At 34.5% G+C, this 16,878-nt stretch overlaps 2 protein-coding genes and 1 long non-coding RNA gene across 3 annotated transcripts in view; all 3 read left to right on the top strand.

The window, feature by feature from the left end:
* The window catches only part of LOC108247824 (adhesion G protein-coupled receptor F5), a 20,016-nt gene extending 16,408 nt beyond the window's left edge, over positions 1-3,608 (top strand). The window contains exons 14-16 of the mRNA XM_017436191.3: positions 2,360-2,419; positions 2,607-2,673; positions 2,756-3,608. Coding sequence (XP_017291680.2) covers positions 2,360-2,419; positions 2,607-2,673; positions 2,756-2,808 — 180 coding nt within the window. The 3' untranslated portion in view covers positions 2,809-3,608. The remainder of the gene's footprint in view (positions 1-2,359; positions 2,420-2,606; positions 2,674-2,755) is intronic.
* The window catches only part of LOC108247825 (adhesion G protein-coupled receptor F5), a gene marked incomplete in the record, with an annotated part of 60,456 nt that overhangs the window by 25,197 nt on the left and 18,381 nt on the right, over positions 1-16,878 (top strand). The window contains 2 exon segments of the mRNA XM_037981717.1: positions 14,283-14,435; positions 16,035-16,205. Coding sequence (XP_037837645.1) covers positions 14,283-14,435; positions 16,035-16,205 — 324 coding nt within the window.
* LOC119618028 lies at positions 11,753-13,210 on the top strand. Its single transcript, XR_005234547.1, has 3 exons — positions 11,753-11,883; positions 11,997-12,045; positions 13,074-13,210. It is a non-coding gene; the product is annotated as an uncharacterized LOC119618028 (long non-coding RNA).

The raw sequence follows: 16,878 nt of genomic DNA, 5'->3' as shown, positions 1-16,878 counted from the left end.
ACAACAGATCCCAGGAACAACATCAGACATCTCAGTCCAGAAATGTGCAGTTCTAGGCACAGCCAAGATACTGCGCAGAACCCTCAAGCTCCCAGGCCTCTGGTAGAGGACCCGAGCTCAGAGGATGAAACAAAGACCACCCGCGGAGGGTGAGAAGGGAATTTTTTTTTTATATATATATATTTACCATAAAAATTCCCTATATATATGGGTGATGATAAGTCAGAGAGAATGTTAATAGTGATAGAATGTCTCAGTCTTTTTTTCCCCTTCTCTGTAATGGCAGCAAGGCAAAATCTAGATAGATTTCATGGCTGTACACAGCATGGTACATGCAATATCGGTTAAAATTTCTCAGTCTTTCAGTTTAAGGTCTTTAGTTATTACAGCTTTAAACAGAGGAGGAGGTACATCAAACAGGAGAAAAATATTTAAATACATGTTAAGATAAAATGAATGATATAATAAATGACACATTGTATATAAGTATATACACATATTTCAATCCACATCACTGTGGTTCTACATTCAGAATGATCTGACATTCTGTATCTTTAACATGGAAGAGGTGATTCTATGTCATTATAAATGATTCAGCTTTACCAGCCAGAGTCAGCCTAATTTTTTCCAGTTTAAGGAAAATATAGGACCACTCTAATCCAGCTTGTATGTAAAGGTGGAGCTGCAAATTTCCAATATAGCAATATTAGTGTCCTGGCCATCAGAGCTATGAATGCTATTAAGTCCTTTTTAGCAGGAGAAAGAACAAATTAAGTAGGTCATTCCATAAACAAGGCAGTTAAAACATTAGGAGGGATATCCTTTCCAGCATTGTTAGACGACAGGAGAAAATTTTCAGACCAGAATCTCTTCATTAAAAGACAGCTCTAAAACATGAATAATTTGTTGTGGCCTATTGGCATCTTTCACACAAGCGGGAACACTGTGTTAGATACTTTCTCAAGGATCCGACATTGCATGAAACTGCCTAGCATAGACTGAAGATCTGTGTACCCTCTTTACAACCTTCCCCAAACAACATTGAAAATCATCAGTCCTAAATCTGTCTCCCATATAGTTTTCAAAAGTTAAAATATTGTGAATATATAAAATAGATTGCCCTTTTAAGTGAGGGGAGAGGTTGCAGAAACACAAAATACAAAGGGCTAGGAGGGGCCCTGAATTCTGGGGATGAGCTACAGAGACAATGTGGAGCTTGGAGGTAAAAAATGAATGAAAAAAAAAATAGATTAGGGAGAGAGAATGTATTTACTAACTTGAAAATAAGCAAAACTAGAATCAGCATAGAAGTCTCCATTCATCCAACCACCTTCTACTGACAAGGCTCGGTGTACTTGGATTCAGCGCAGACAGAAAAGTGAGTCTCGGGTTAGGTAAGACCACGGAGGGTCGTGAGTGGAGAAGGGTTAAGGCTAATGGGAGAGTCCAGGGACAGGCGAGGGGTCAAAGCCGGGAGGTCAGAGGTCAGAAGCCAAATCCAGATAGATACAAACCAGTAGGCGAAGTCTGGGGTGAAGAAACGAGGTCGGTTACCAATGGTCAGAGTCCAAGACGGTATCAGGCAAGGAGCAGGCAAGGATTGATAGTCAGTGGTCAGGCAAAGGTTCAGGAATGAGAAGTCAGGCATGGGCTGAGAAAAAATGCTGAACATCTACTGGGTAAAACTGCTCGATAATCTGGCACTGACTTGGTGTGGAGGAAGAGCTTAAGTAGGGCCAGAAACAGGTGGACAAGATCAGGCTGATTGCAGTGACATGGAACCAAGAGGCGAGGCAGGAACAGAGAGGCTGTAGAAAATTACTGTGGCATGGAAGCAAGAGGCATGGCAGGAACAGAGGAACTGTAACATCTACTGCTTATCTGTGGTCGAGTCGCAGAGGCAACAGGTCCAGAAGAGAAACCCAGACATCCCTTTCCCCAGCAACACTCTCCAGCTCATCCTGGGATATCCCAAGGCGATCGCAGGAGGATACATAATCCCCCCAGCGAATTCTGGGTCTGCCCCAAGGTCTTGAACCCAGTACAAACAGACAAAATGCTAGATAGTGTCATCCAGAGCTTTGGGCCTAACTAAGACTTGATGGTGCAGCCTGGGTGGTTTCTTGCTCCAAATAAAATCCAGAAGCTCTTTTTTAAATTAAGTTTTGACCAGAATTGAAAGTATTCATAAGAAAAATTATCTTAGCTTATCATATTGAACGTGGTACCAATTCCTTCATCTAGTAAGAAATTGGTACCAGCTGCAGAAAATTTCCACCTACATCCTGTCTTATAAAACTTATTGATTCATTTTTAAATGTTAACATTTTGTAAATGACAATAATTTATTTGTGTTTAGATTTGTGCTCGACTTGCAGGAAGAGGACGTACAATAAGCAGTGGCTCTAATCCAACAGGGGTAAGTTTTAATTTAAAAACTATAACAAAACAAATTCTATAACAAAACAAATTCACAGACCTAAAATGGCAGTGTTATTTTTGAATAATTTTGTGGATCTGGGCCTGTTACAAAACTTTAACTTTAATAAATGGGGCAAACATTTTTTTTCTGCAATTATTTACTTATTCAAAAACCTTTTATTCAGAGCACCAGTGGTGGAACTTCATCTCTCAGTGGACTAAATTTCATAAATCGACTACTCAAAAGACAAAGTAAGTTATTTTATTTTAACAAGCCTTTCCTTTTCAAATTGAATCAACTATTTTCATTTAAGTTTTGTTGTTTATCTTCTAGATTACTCCCGTGGTGCAAACTCCAGAAGCAACAGCAGTGGATCAGAGTCATAGTCCAATATGTGAATCAGTACAAATAATCTGTGCAAACATTCAATGGATCTCATTTTAGGAGTTTTATATACAGTTTCTAAATTTGTTTTAACTCTCTGGTATCTCACATAAAGGCTACAAATATAGGATGGGTTCTGAGTTTTCTTTGGAAAAATTTACACTTGCTCTAACTGTCCTCTAGTATTCAGGGTGACAGAGTAATGGATTCCAAAGTTATGGCAAATGTAGACTGAGGCTTTGTTTGGGTCTTGTTTTAGGAAAAAATAAAACCCTACTGCTGGAAAATCATCCATCCATCCATCCATCCATCCATTTTCTTTACCCGCTTCTTCATTACAGGTTGTGGGGAAATGGTACCTATCTCCAGCAGTGCTGGAAAATCAGATGGTGCTAAAAGGTTTGCTTAGTAAGAAAAGAAGTCTGATAAATAAGTGATAGAAAAGGAAGGGCAAAGTCAAATAACCATTTAATAAACTACTAAAAGCTCAAAAAAATCACACACACACACAGGATACATTGTGGAACTTATCAGATGTGTTTATCTATCAGGTTAAAAATTATTTTTATGTTCCTTTAATGGACCAGAGCATCTTACAATCTAAACTAAACTAGCTAGTGATGGTTTAATTAAAGGCCAGGTTTTTTGTGTACCTTGCTGTAAAATGTTATCATTTCACAAAGTTGTAAATAAGTGACTGTGTAATATGAATATTTTGCATTGAAAATCTGATGTTTTGTTTTTATTTAATGTCATTGCTATTTTTAGTGTTAGTACAAATAAAGATATGTTCTAAAACCAACCACTAAAAGACAGACAAATGCTTCTCTTTGTTCTAAAATCCTGTCTATGATTTTGAGATAAACCTTTCGTACTGCAACAATGTCCACACTAATTGCTAGGATGAGGCAAACAACAAAAACAGCAAAGTCAAACTCTGACATGGAGAGCTCCACAAAGGCAAAAAATAATCCTGAAACATTCAGTCTTATTCCACACTGACAATTGTTTGTTATATTACCACAAACAAAACACTTCACTAAATGACAATAACTATGCAAATAAGATAATTTTGTCAATCAGTTAACTATATGAAGTCCCCATATAGTTAACTGATTGACAAAATGACTCAAACATTTCACAGAACAGCCACTGCACAAAGGTGTTTTCTTTAAATATTATTGTTTTTTTTCAACCTTCCACTCCTTCCATTCTTCCATTTTTTAGTGGCTAAAATCAGTTGACTTAATCAACTGTAGATTTACTAGATATAGCACACATTCTTTAAAGGTAAGAATTGCTTAAAATCATCAATGGATAATCTTTGCAACACTCTAATCCTTAATATGTGAAGTATGTAAGTATCTTAAAGGATAAAAAGCAGCAGGATGTTTTGCACCATTATGACACTGTCACACTTTTATTATAGCAAGTATAATAATGTAACTTGAATGAAATACCACTAACAATAACAACTAATAACATTAACAAATAAAATAAGTTTTTTATTAGATTTTTACCCTTAAATTTTCTTACCAATTTTCTTCTTAAAAACAGCTAAAAATTATGAATAAAAAAGAATTACTTGTCTCACTGATTCTTTTCAAAATCCCTCTACTGTCCCACAGTCACTAAACGCTCAACTTTTTTTTACTTTGCTACCCAGAATAAAGAGGGTCAGTGCAGCTCAAGTTACTAACGTGGGAGGAGGTTTTGTAAAAGATAATTCAACCTTTGTGTGTGACTGTATGTGTGCTGAAGTTCACTTCACCAGACAGGAAATGTTCTGCCTGCGTGTTACAATGTAGTCAGCCTTATCAGAGGTCAGAGTTGTGACTTTTTATTCTTTTTGATGTATTTATCTACATTGAATCCAATAAGATTGGATTTGAGTTTTTCTTTAAGAATAAATTGACAATTTACTAGGTAATTTGCTGACCAAATACTGAAGATATCTGAACAAATTTTGTCTAATCTGACCATGCTAATGTTCCTTATTTCTAGATGACATAAATGCTATGGTAAATGTTAGGAATGATTAAAGTTTTTGAGTGTTTAACCTCTCTATTTAAACAGAAATAAAAATACTTGCTTTTTATGTTTTGCTGACCCTAGTTAAGAGAGGTTAAGACCCAGCTAATGTCAAACAATAATAATAAAAAATCCAACCTACCTTCTCAGCAGCTGCTCTCCTCAGTTCTTAGACGGTTACAGACTGTTGTTAAAAGAAGAGGGGATGCTTCACAGTGGGAAACATGGACCTCTCCCAACCTTTGTGAGATTTGTTGCTGCCATCCAACTCAAAACTACTTATTTTTTCCTAAAAGTGGTACAGTTTTTTTAGTTTGCGCATTTGACATGTTTACTGTATTCCACTGTGAACAAAATGTGGTTTATGAGATTAGCAATTCATTGTTTTTTTAACAAATAAAACAAGAAATACACTTGTTTGTTGTATGCTATTTTCCATAACAGTTTTGCTCATAAAAAGGTTGCATCAAATACAAATGTTGTTTCAAACTCAACATTTATTTTTTTCACAAAAAAAATCTAAAATGTAAGTGTTAAGAGAACAAATATATAGTCTAGCACTACAGACACATCAGATTTTTAATGCTGTTCATACTTTTCTAAAATTACATTTAAAGTATACTTTCCATCTCTTTACCCAATTGATATTGTTTAAGAAGTTGGCATTCAGTGGGGCTTATCTTTGCTGTAGTAAATATTACTCATGGCCATTTAATGGTGCAGTTTTCCTTTATTTTCCAACAAACTTAATGTGCGTACCGCTTGTCCTATGTAGTTGAAAAGCACAGTGTTATGACTGAAAAAAAATGTATCTCCACTGGAGTTTGCACTGTGTTTAGTCCATTAACGCTTTTTTTCTTAACTCAGGTTCTCAGGTTTCAGTGTTCACATTTTTTATGTATATTTGTGCTGCAGATACTCACACAACTATACCAAAGAAAATCTGATAAAATCAGACTAGGTAACTGAGGGAAATGATTAAACCTGGTTCGTCACTGGCAGCACTGTGTTTGTCCCTGAATGTATTATTCCTTTTTTTTAATGCTTTGGCAGTCTCAACCCACCCTTTTAGAGCCAGTATCATTCAGCACATTGCTCAAACACATGCAGGATACAATTACAGCAGAAGACTGATCTATGGTAAGAATTATGCTTTTTTATTGTTAATGCTTATATGTAAATTTTAGTGTTAGTGTCGTCATGGAGCTGGTTGTTTTCATGTTGACCTCCTTTTGAATCGTGCTTTTCAGCGAACAAAAGTTCTGAGTTCTCACGTCACAGCTAATGATGTCGCAAATATGATACTTTTATTTTACACGAAAAGTGCTAGTTAACGAAGGTTTGAGTTAATAGTTTTATAAACTGTCACTAATGATGTTTGTACTGAAATGTATTTAGAATTGTAAACCAGAAAAAAAAAACAATACACAGTCAAATAAGGTTTTCAAGCTTCTTCAAAAACAGACTTTAAAAAAAAAAGAAAAGAGATTTGTGTTGTCCAAGTTCTATCTTTTGAAACCCATTTTGACTCTGTGCGTTGAGGTTTGGGTTCTGTACCACTAAAATCAGTTATAAGGCTTTGTGTTCTTGTTGCTGTCTGACAATAGGTATCATTCCATCTTCCATCTCAAGTTCTGTGTAATTTCCCTCTACATTGAAAGCCTTGTTTGAAACTGAACAAATTTGTTAAAGGGAAACTGAAATTAAATATTTAAAAAACAAATTTTCATGTTTTTCTTTTAGTTAAACACTATCATAAAACACTGCAGTGGTCCATTTCTCTGATTTAAACTGTTAATGACTTATTCTTAGAGTTTTTGTGTCAAAATCCCATAGTAAGGTGATTGTGTTGGTGGAGTTACCTCCTTGTTTGTTGAGGTTGGTTTACACAATTAATTGCAATGAACTGAATCATTTCAACCCCACACTATCTGTATTTGCTATTTACTTCCTTGTTCGCATTCCTGTATTTGATATGTTACACTTCCAAGTGACCACAGAAAATGCAAAAGAGACCCTAGTAATTTTTTTCGATATTTGATTATTAATTTTAAATTGGTGTACCTTTTTTTTATATGAGAATGTTATGGCAACAGATCCAATATCTGTGTCATTCCACGGACATCTTGGAAAGTAAAGGACGCGTGCATAACCATGAGTTTAACCAAAAAAAATCTATATCTAGAAAAAATGAGCATACAAATGATAACGATGCAAATCAGTTGTTACAATTTCTTTTCTTTCTTTCAAAAAAGAACGCACAGTTTACACAGTCAAAAACTATATTGCTCCGTGCCGTTTAATCCTCCTTCCATCTGTTATTATTTCTACTACAGCATAACACTTTACAGGAAGTATGCCCTATTACAAACAAAACTAAATGTCACAATAAAGCTTACCTGAACTTATAATAACCTTACTTACTAAAAATGACAAAATAAAAACCAAGAAGCATTACACAAAATATGTCATCCAAACATTTCTCATTTATGGCTCTAACAGAGAACCTCTGTAAACAAGCACCTTTTATGACTTTTAATTTGTTAGCTTCAAAACACTTCATTTCCCCTTTAAACCTGTCCATTGAATCCCATTCAATTTATTGTTACTGAGTTATACCTGAAGCTTGTTAAGGGAAGCTACAAATTGACAAAAGTGTATCAAATACTTTAGAATTGTTTTGTTATTTTTTGAATTAATATTAGATACTTATTTTTTGTTACTCTTATTCTGTAACAACAGCTTCCTGGTCTGTTTTTGCTGCTTTTCTTGTTCACACTGACAGTAGGAAAGAGCTGTTGTTTCACTTTTTGCCATTGTGTCAGAAAAGGGGAACTGTGATTCCAACTGGATATGAAGAGTAGCACAGTAGGTTTACTGGTGCTTTTAAGTATGTGAACCAAAATTCTAAGTTATTCACAGAGCTGTACGTAAGTCCTAAAAGTCAACAAGGATAAAGAGCAGAACAAAATCAAAATAGTAATTACAATACTGAAGAAAAGATTAAATAAAGCTGGAACTTTCCAACTGTTTTCTTCATAGCCTCCTAATTTTCCAAACATCCCAATGTGAAGTAGTGTAGTTGAACAGTCAAAAACAGGTGACTTAAAGTATAATCTTCAGCCAGTTTTAACTTCTTTGCCTCTCATTTATTGTTTTTACGTCTTGTGGTTTTACATTTGACCCGGCCTCCTCCTCACTCATTTCACTCTGATTTTATAACAAATGAACAACACCAGAGCTGAAGGCAGGGCCGTAGCTACCATTGAGGACACCAAGGTCCTTACCTCAGTATTTTTCTACTGTGTATATTATTAAAAAATTAATCAAAACAACGCTTTTGAATGGCGTGGTTCTCTGCGTAACTCCACCAGTTTCCTGTAGGAGGCGCTGCAACTGTGTGCAGCTGCAGCCAAACTCAATGTCTACGAAGAAGAGTGCAGCTTTGCATACCTTACTGCTAAAATAAAGACCAGAAGAAGAAGAGCGTCACTTACAGTGAAACACAACCGTGGTAACTTGCTGAAAATATTCTCCTTTAATTCCACGAAGCTGAAGTTGGTTTCCGATTGCAGCTGCCGATTCGGAAAATGGCTAAAGGGCGATTCTAGCTAATTTTTCCCTCCCTTCAGCATCTTTAATCTCCTCTAGTTAAAAAACTACAACACCTAGACACTTCAAACCTGAACCAGATTATTCTGCACTGATTGCAGAACATTTAAAACTGACTGTGTGATCTGTGAAACCTTAATCTAATTTGTGAAACCTCAATAAAGGGGGATTTTAGCACTTTTTTTTTACATCCGGACCACACTAGAACTGGTCCAGCTTCAAAACTACAACACCTCAGTGGTGTTTGATAAAAAGGTAAAATCTATGCTAAAATCTTGTTTTGAATGTGTTTGTGCAGCGTGAACAATCAACATTCATATAAACTAATTCATGTCATTTCAGTGAGTCATCATGGTTGTGCCCTGAGTCCTCTGTTGCTTAAGATGACATCCTGCCCCATGAATTTACAAACACACACTAATACATGTCATAAACACATTCAAGTCACTTGTTTTAAATAAATGCTTCTATTTTAATAAAGTTTTGGTCTTCATTGTAACTGATGTGCAGGGGGATAATGAGTTGTTGACCTCAGTATTTTTTAAAGTCTGGCTACGGCCCTGACTGAAGGTAATTAGATCCAACCACCATATGACAAGTCAAAGCAATAAAATTCAGAACAACAACAACAACACAAAACCTGAAATACAATTAATTCAATTTCCAAACTCTGCTATTTAACAAAGCAGCCTGCAAACTAAAAAAATAAATACAACAGAACTACTCAAAAAATTACTTTAAAGAAACAAACAAAATACAAAGACAAGAAATCCCTCCACATGGTATGCCCCGATGATGTCATCCATGACCTCCCATACCCATTGAAGTACCTAGGGACAAACAATGGTGAATCTAACAACTCAAAACTAAAGAAACATTTATCTAATGTAATAAAGGAGTTACCTTTAAACAAAACATAATAAATGTAAACTGTAACATAATGCTGTCACCCAAACCCGGGATAGAGTGAAGCACAATTACAAAAAACAATATTTAACTCAAACCTTTTAACCATCTAAAGATGTGACAAATGAACACAAACTTTGACCACTTCGTCACACCCAGTAAAAACAAAGACGTGTAGGTGCACAGGAAATAAATATCTCAAAAATCTTAGACAAATCCTAACGGACTACAGTAACTAATAGACACTTTGAACTTTGAATGTCAGGTACAAAAGGTTTTGTATTTTCTTTGTCTGAAAATGTTTCCTCCTTTCCTCCCAGAATTACAAAGGCTGTTTTGTTCCGGTAATATTGTGCCCATGTTACGCCCTGTCTAGGAGTGGCCAGGATATAATATGAAGATTATACATTTTCTACACAACTCAAGCAGCTGTGAAGACAAATTAATGATTTGTCAGTAAAAAAGTGATTCATTTACAGGAGCTTTTTAACTTGCATGACAGAGTTTTACTGGCTTCAGGATGTGCTGAGGTCAAAATAACAAACAAAATTATCTTCTTATTAAGGAAGTATTTTTTTATATATAGCACCTTCTGAGATAAAAATTGAAAGGTACTTTAAATCATAGAAATAAAAGAGTAAGCTAGCTTTGATGACATGTTTTAATCTGTCATCAGTGTTCTTCCTGCGGCCACATCCAGGCAGGCTGACTACAGTCCTGTGGACCTTAAACTTTTGAATAATGTGTAGTCACAGGAACATCAAGCTGCTTTGAGATGGTCTTATAGCCTTTACCTGTAATATGCCGATGTTCACAAAATTTTTTCTCATTAATACTTTTGTCAGTTTTAAGGTATTTAAGTGACTGTTTTGAGTCTGGCACATACAAATATAAATTATAAATAAGATTTTTTTTCTGGGATTTAAGTTATAATGTCAAATAAAAGGATCACTTAGAAAGTAAGTTCAAAACAATGAAGTGTTTTGTTTTATCTTTAAATAATTCATTAGTGTCATTAGTGGATGTAAGTCATGCAACAAATGGTAGCTTCATATTGGACACAAACAGGTGCTACTAAAATGAGGTTGTGGCTTTTTGTCACAACAGACAAGTAGTTGGATGAGGCTAAACAAAGGGATATTGCAGACATGATACAATGAATAATCCCAGTGTTCTGAATTCAAACTTAAAATACAATCTAAAGACTTGTCATAAATTATTCAACCTAAAGTCCCTTATAAACAGTTTTGTGTACTTCTGAATGGGTTTCCTTTCTGGCATTGTCATCATGATCATTATCAAACAGTTTTGCTGCCCAGTAACACTGGAATTTCTTGACACACAGCCAACGCAATGTGGAAGGTTTTACGTTCCCCTCAGCTAATGTCATTTTGAAAAGGCCAAGTCATCAAAGGTCTGTATGCTTGAACAGAACAGTGGGGTTTGTATTGAACATAATATGATAACAGTGAAAGATGGTCACCAGCCCCTGAGCAGCGCATGGTGATGTGGGTCCCTACCCCCGTCCAAAAGCACTCACTCATCCCAGTCTTTGCACAGCGTCCCTCACAGCTACAGGCAGAGCTGGACATGTCCACCCCTTCACGTCCACACGGCAAAGAAATCACACATGTGCAAAGCCAAACAATGTGTAACAATTAAAAGACAATTGTAACTTTAACCTTATTGTACTTTTATTTATCTATTTTTTGTAATTTTTTTCGTAATTTTACTTCTGTGGATTTGTGTTTTATGCTTTGTCCTGTACTTTTTGGTTTTATTTTACAGCTCTTTGTTTGGCCTTGTTGCTATTTGTTCAGCCCTTTATAATTAAAAAAGCATCCATTACAATTACATGAACAGGGACAATTGCGCAAATTAGGTGATTATGTCATTTAAAGGCTATTAGTAACTTTGAAGGCGGTATGTTACTGAAATGCAATTGTTAAGAAAGTAGCTGGTGACTTAAAATTGTGGAAAAAATGCAAGAAACCATATATTTTCCATTGCAGAGTCAATGAACTTTGACTGTTTGCAGTCAAGTGATTATTGACTCAAGGGGCTACGTTCTGAGCAGCCAGCTTTTGAAAATGACGACCTGTTTTTGTGTCCATAGTTTGAAAAACTTCTTGGCCATGCGCATTATGCTCCAGCCAGTGAGATACCACCTCAGTAAGGAGGCACTAGCAACACTGCAGATTACTTTTAGTACTCCTTCAGCCATCAGCACTCTGCTCACCTATTGTTGTTTGTAACTTTAAAGGTAAAAGCAAGCCAAGGTCAGAACATATCTGTAATTATGGCAAATGTTAAATTTTTAGGAATATTATTTTATTGTGTTAAAAACTGTTATCTTTTATTTAGGAAAATCTGAATCTGAATCTGAATCTGAATTTCCTAACTTTCTTTTTTTTCTTGCCTGTCCTCTAAATTTCTTGAAAGGAATGGCAGTTTTAAGGACTATCTTCACCATCTCTGTTCTTCTAGTGGCTCTACTTTTTTTGGAAACAGGGAACCTGATTTTAACGGTAGGGCCACTTTATGCATTTACTATCTACAGTGCAGAAAATACAAGATTTACACATGATTACTGTTTTTAAACTTGATATAAATAAGTATTTATGCATTTATTTTGTCTTAGGAATACCATGAAGAACACCTACTTCCTCAAAGGCGGGAGACAAGGAATGGTTAGTTTAAATTAATTTTGAAAATTTACTCATTAAATTTTATAAAAAGGGAAAAATACGCTGTTGTGTGCACATTTTGGTCAAAGTTATGGAAGCCCATAAAATTTGAAATAAATTATTAAAACATGTCATAATTATGACTCTGAAAATAATTTTTATGTTTAAGTCATACGTACAACTTTTTATGTCGTAAGTATGACATTGTAACCAATATTTATGACTGTATATAATTATGACTTTAAAACTCAAATTCAAAATTTTGTATGTCAATATGACAACTTTTTATGTTATAGTTATGAGTTTGTCTCATAATTTTGACTTTTTATCTCAACATTTTAAATTTGTATCTTATCATTTTGACTTTTTAAACTATAAATATGAATATCAAACTCATAATTACAACTTTGTATCTAATATTTATAACTTTTAAACCCTTAACTATGACTTGAAAATGTTTAAATATGACTTTATATCTAATCTTCTAACTTTTAAACTCATGAATATGACTTTAAAACCCATATTTATGACTTTAAAACTTATATTTATGACATATCATTTGAGAATTTATTTATTTTCAGTGGCAGAAATGGGTTTCCAAAATAGACTTGTGGTAACCCCTGTTGTGAATAAATTAGATAAAATTTACAAAAGTGCATGAGTTTCAAGCTTCCTGGGTGCATGTCGCCTCACACCTAGAAGGTCATGGGTTTGAAAATCACCTGGGTGTTTTCTGTGTGAAGTTTCCATGTTGTCCTCATTTATGATTAGGATTTTTTTGGTTTCCTCACACAGTCCAAAAACCATGTATTAGGCTTTTGACAACTTTAAATTGCCCTTAGGTGAGAATGTGTGCATATGTTTACATGGTTGTCTGTATCTCTGTTGGCCCTGTGATGGACTGCCAATTAGTCCAGGTTGAACCCCACCTTAGCCTGTTGACAGCTAGAGCTACTGTAGGCACCAGCTAGATGGATGGATTTTATAAAAATGTGAGGTTAAAAATAAGTGTTTCTTCTCAACCTTTGCAGTGCTTTCAGACCAAGAGATTTACACTGCTCATATTGTATTAAACACATCTTCTGTAGACGCCTATGAGCAAACTCTGTTGACCATCAATGCCATGAGTTTTCCCATTCAACTTAATAACAGCACAGAAATCGTCAACATTATAGTTACAACAGGTGAGTTACAATCCTGAGGTGTTTTTTTTGTTGTTGTTCTTGTTTTACAATTTCACAACAAACATTTGCTAAATAACACTATATTTAACATTTATGTTTGTTACTTCTTATCCTACAGTCTGTTTCTTAAGTGATACTAGCATCCAATGTAAATGTGAGGAGCAGTTTGCCTGGCCATACAACATCTGTATAACATATGGAGCTTGTGATTCTATATCCAGTGGAATCTGTAAATGTATCAGAGGAATCCCAGCTGATGGCTCTTCCTGTCAGAGAATATCAGGTAAAACACAACCTTTTTGCTGAACAAAAAGCAGAGTAATATATCTTGCGGTATTGTCTTTATTATCAGTTTTCACCAACAAGATGGAAAATTTGCACTGACAATGAAGAGTATCTTTGAACACTTTATTGTCTTTCTGTTTTGTTTTAGGGTATTCTCACTATGCAACAGTTTAATAAATATTTAATAAATTCAATGCATGCTAGTGCCCAGTCTTTAAATTGTTTTTAACACCAACATACTTTACTCAACAAATATGAATAAAGTATGCTAGCATTAGTTTACTATTTTTTTAGCCAGTTCAGTTGAAAATAGTAATCTTGCCTATGGTTTTTCACAAACCATAGGCAAACAAACACATGTGGTAGTTGGCATCTGTTCATGAATTGTGCTTACAAAATTTTAATTAAAGGACACATCAACCATCTTTGAGAGAAAATTATTGTGTGAATTTTGTTGATAATTGATTTTTTTGATCAGCTTTCATGACTTTTCAATGAGTACCTTTAAAATGCTGTAATATATCAAAAAATATATGTCAATAAAACTATTTGGCATACTTGTTTGGAAGATTTTTTTAGGGTTATGAATATACACTGCTGCTATGTTAATTGAGAAGATTTTGCTTACATATTGGAGCTTTTACCACTAAAATTTGTTCTTAAAAAATATAGGTAAGGTAATCCTTGTTTGAGCATCTTTTTAAAAAAGAAAACTGTTTCTCACAAATTAAACCAAAAAAATGACTGACTCTTCCTTCACTAACTTTCCAGAGCTGCTTGTTCAAGCTGAATATGAAGTTGAATTGGAGCTAAATCTAACAGATATCGTAACAGTGGACTACCTCAGGAACTTGCTGACCAATGGCAGCTGTTTTCTGTCTTTGGGTCCCACGGTGAATGTCACACAGATTGACTTCACCACAGGTAAGGCTTCTTTTATTTACTTTCTATGGTTTTATCTGGTTTGAAATGATTTCTCACACATGCGTTATGAGTTTTAAGATGATGGTGGGAGTTGACAAAGATAGAAAGAGAATACAAAACTTTGACACACAATTTAAAAAAATCAACTGTACATAAATTGCATATTACCTGCTGAAACTAAGGAGCAGAAGTAATTTAATAAAAAAAAAAAATCAACCTAATTTTAAAGCACATTTGAGACAACCCACATTAACTAAGATGTACAACAGGAGTTCTCAAACTTCATATTCAAAGGTCTGCAACAGCTAGTCAGAAATAAATACTTTTCATCAAATTTGTTTACAACTTACAACCAAAGAAATGGTACTGTTTGCTTGAAATGTTTGACACTAAATCGTAATGTGCACTATAGTTTTAAATGAAATTTTGTCTTAAACCTGATCAACTTCATTAGTTTTCATGTTACAGTAAGTATAATACCTTTGATTTCAGAAACCCATTAAATGAACTTGACTTAAAGGCAACAAGACTGAGTGACATCAAAATAATTGAGGTGAAAGATAAACTTTAACTGAGAACTGCTTTTCTTTCTTCTTTTTTCAGTACTTATTAAGGTGTTTGTGTAATTATGTGGGAATGCCTGTTGGCGGCGCCCTTGTCAAAGAAGAATTTCAGTCACCAAATGGGACAGATGATGAAGTTTATTTCTATTCTATTCTATTCATAAGTTATAGCTAAAATACAAAACTATGAAAATAGACACTGTATGCTTTCAGTGAGCTGACTAAACCTTGGCACAAAAGGTGTTACCGTTCTTTAATTGTATTTGAACAAGTTAATCACATGAAAGTTTCATTACAAATTCATCCAGTGGTTCATGAGATATTTTGCTAATAGATACATAATAATACACACATACACAAACATGCAAAAATATTAATGCCTGCCTTTTGTCCTTTGGATCTGCTCCCGATAGACTTGCTGATTAATTTCGAACAGAGTTTGGACTTTGAGAATCACTCCTGTATAATAAATATAGAGTCAACTGACCATGCAAAGCTTTATAGTAAACAGAAGAATTTTCAAATCAATTTACCAGGAAGTCAGTGAAAAGGTACTGATGCAAGAATTATACTGGCTCTTTTCCTGGTATCAGTTATGAGTTAATATTTATTTTCTTATTCAAGTGTAAATTTTTGGAGCAAAATTACTAGTGACATAGTATTGCACAAAAGCTGCAAATTTTATTGTATGTGCAGCTTTTAAATTATTGTTCAACTGTGTCAGAGAGCTATAATAAGCATCTTTGTTCATGTTGTAAATTTAACTCAAGTAGATAATGCAATGCCAATCAATAATCAACCCATCTTTATTTTTTATGAATATTTTTTATTGAAAATAATAAAACATGACATTTTGGTAGGATCATGTCTTATATAACAAATAGTTGTGGTAGGACCATTAAATAATAATTAAAAAGAGAATATAAAAAAAACTTTTACATTTTGTTTTTATAATGCTGTATATTATTTTATATAATATATTAAGCTCATTTAAAAAATATTGGAGCTATTTATCCATCACATGTTTTGTCTGCAGTTTGCTCTCCAATCAGCGATAGTTACCAGTGCAGATGTGAGGACCAGTATCGCTGGTCATGTGACCAGTGTGTAAAATACGGATCATGTGACAACATCAGTGACGACACATGTGGATGTATCAGTGGCCTTCCTCCTGATGGACAGTACTGCCAGTCTGTGGATCAATACAGTGAGTTCATTTGGAGTCATTGTTGGAGTCACATCTCTCTATGGCCCTGTGTACAACACTCTAAAAATTGTTTTAAACTGATGTTTTTTTCTTTTATATAAATTATTTTCCTTGTCCACACATTCTCATAAAAGATCATAGACATTAAAAACACTGGATGCAGTGTAAATGGCATCTAGAGTGTTCCTAGCGTGATGACGTTTAGCAGCAGACAATTTGATAAAAACAAACAAGTGAGGATAAAGCATCCATTTTCTTTACCCCCCTGTCCTTTCTGGGTTGCGGGGAGCTGGTGCCTGTCTCCAGTATCACGGTGAAAGACGTCGGTTACACCTTGGATAAGTAGCAAACCCATAACGGGGCACGAGAATAAAGCAAACATTTACAAAACATAAAAAGTTCATATTCTATGGCAATGCTAAAACTTAGCTAAAACTTAATCAGTAAAATGATGGAGGTTTTTATAAAAAACGGACAAACCACATTAAGAAAGGAAGGAAACCTTCGCAGTTTTGACTAGTTTTTCACTTTCACAACAAAAATATTAGATTTTTTGGTTCTGTATCAAAGTGTGATTTAGGCCTCTAAATTCTCTAATGTCACATTCTTTAACACTGTTTGATTTTTGTGACTTATATCCCCCACAAAAACAAAAGGTTTTTCTTATATAATG

Source organism: Kryptolebias marmoratus, linkage group LG19, assembly GCF_001649575.2.
Source record: "Kryptolebias marmoratus isolate JLee-2015 linkage group LG19, ASM164957v2, whole genome shotgun sequence".
NCBI classification, from domain to species: Eukaryota; Metazoa; Chordata; class Actinopteri; order Cyprinodontiformes; family Rivulidae; genus Kryptolebias; species Kryptolebias marmoratus.
The sequence above is the reverse complement of the archived record's forward strand: the minus strand, read 5'-3'. Positions and strand labels throughout refer to the sequence as shown.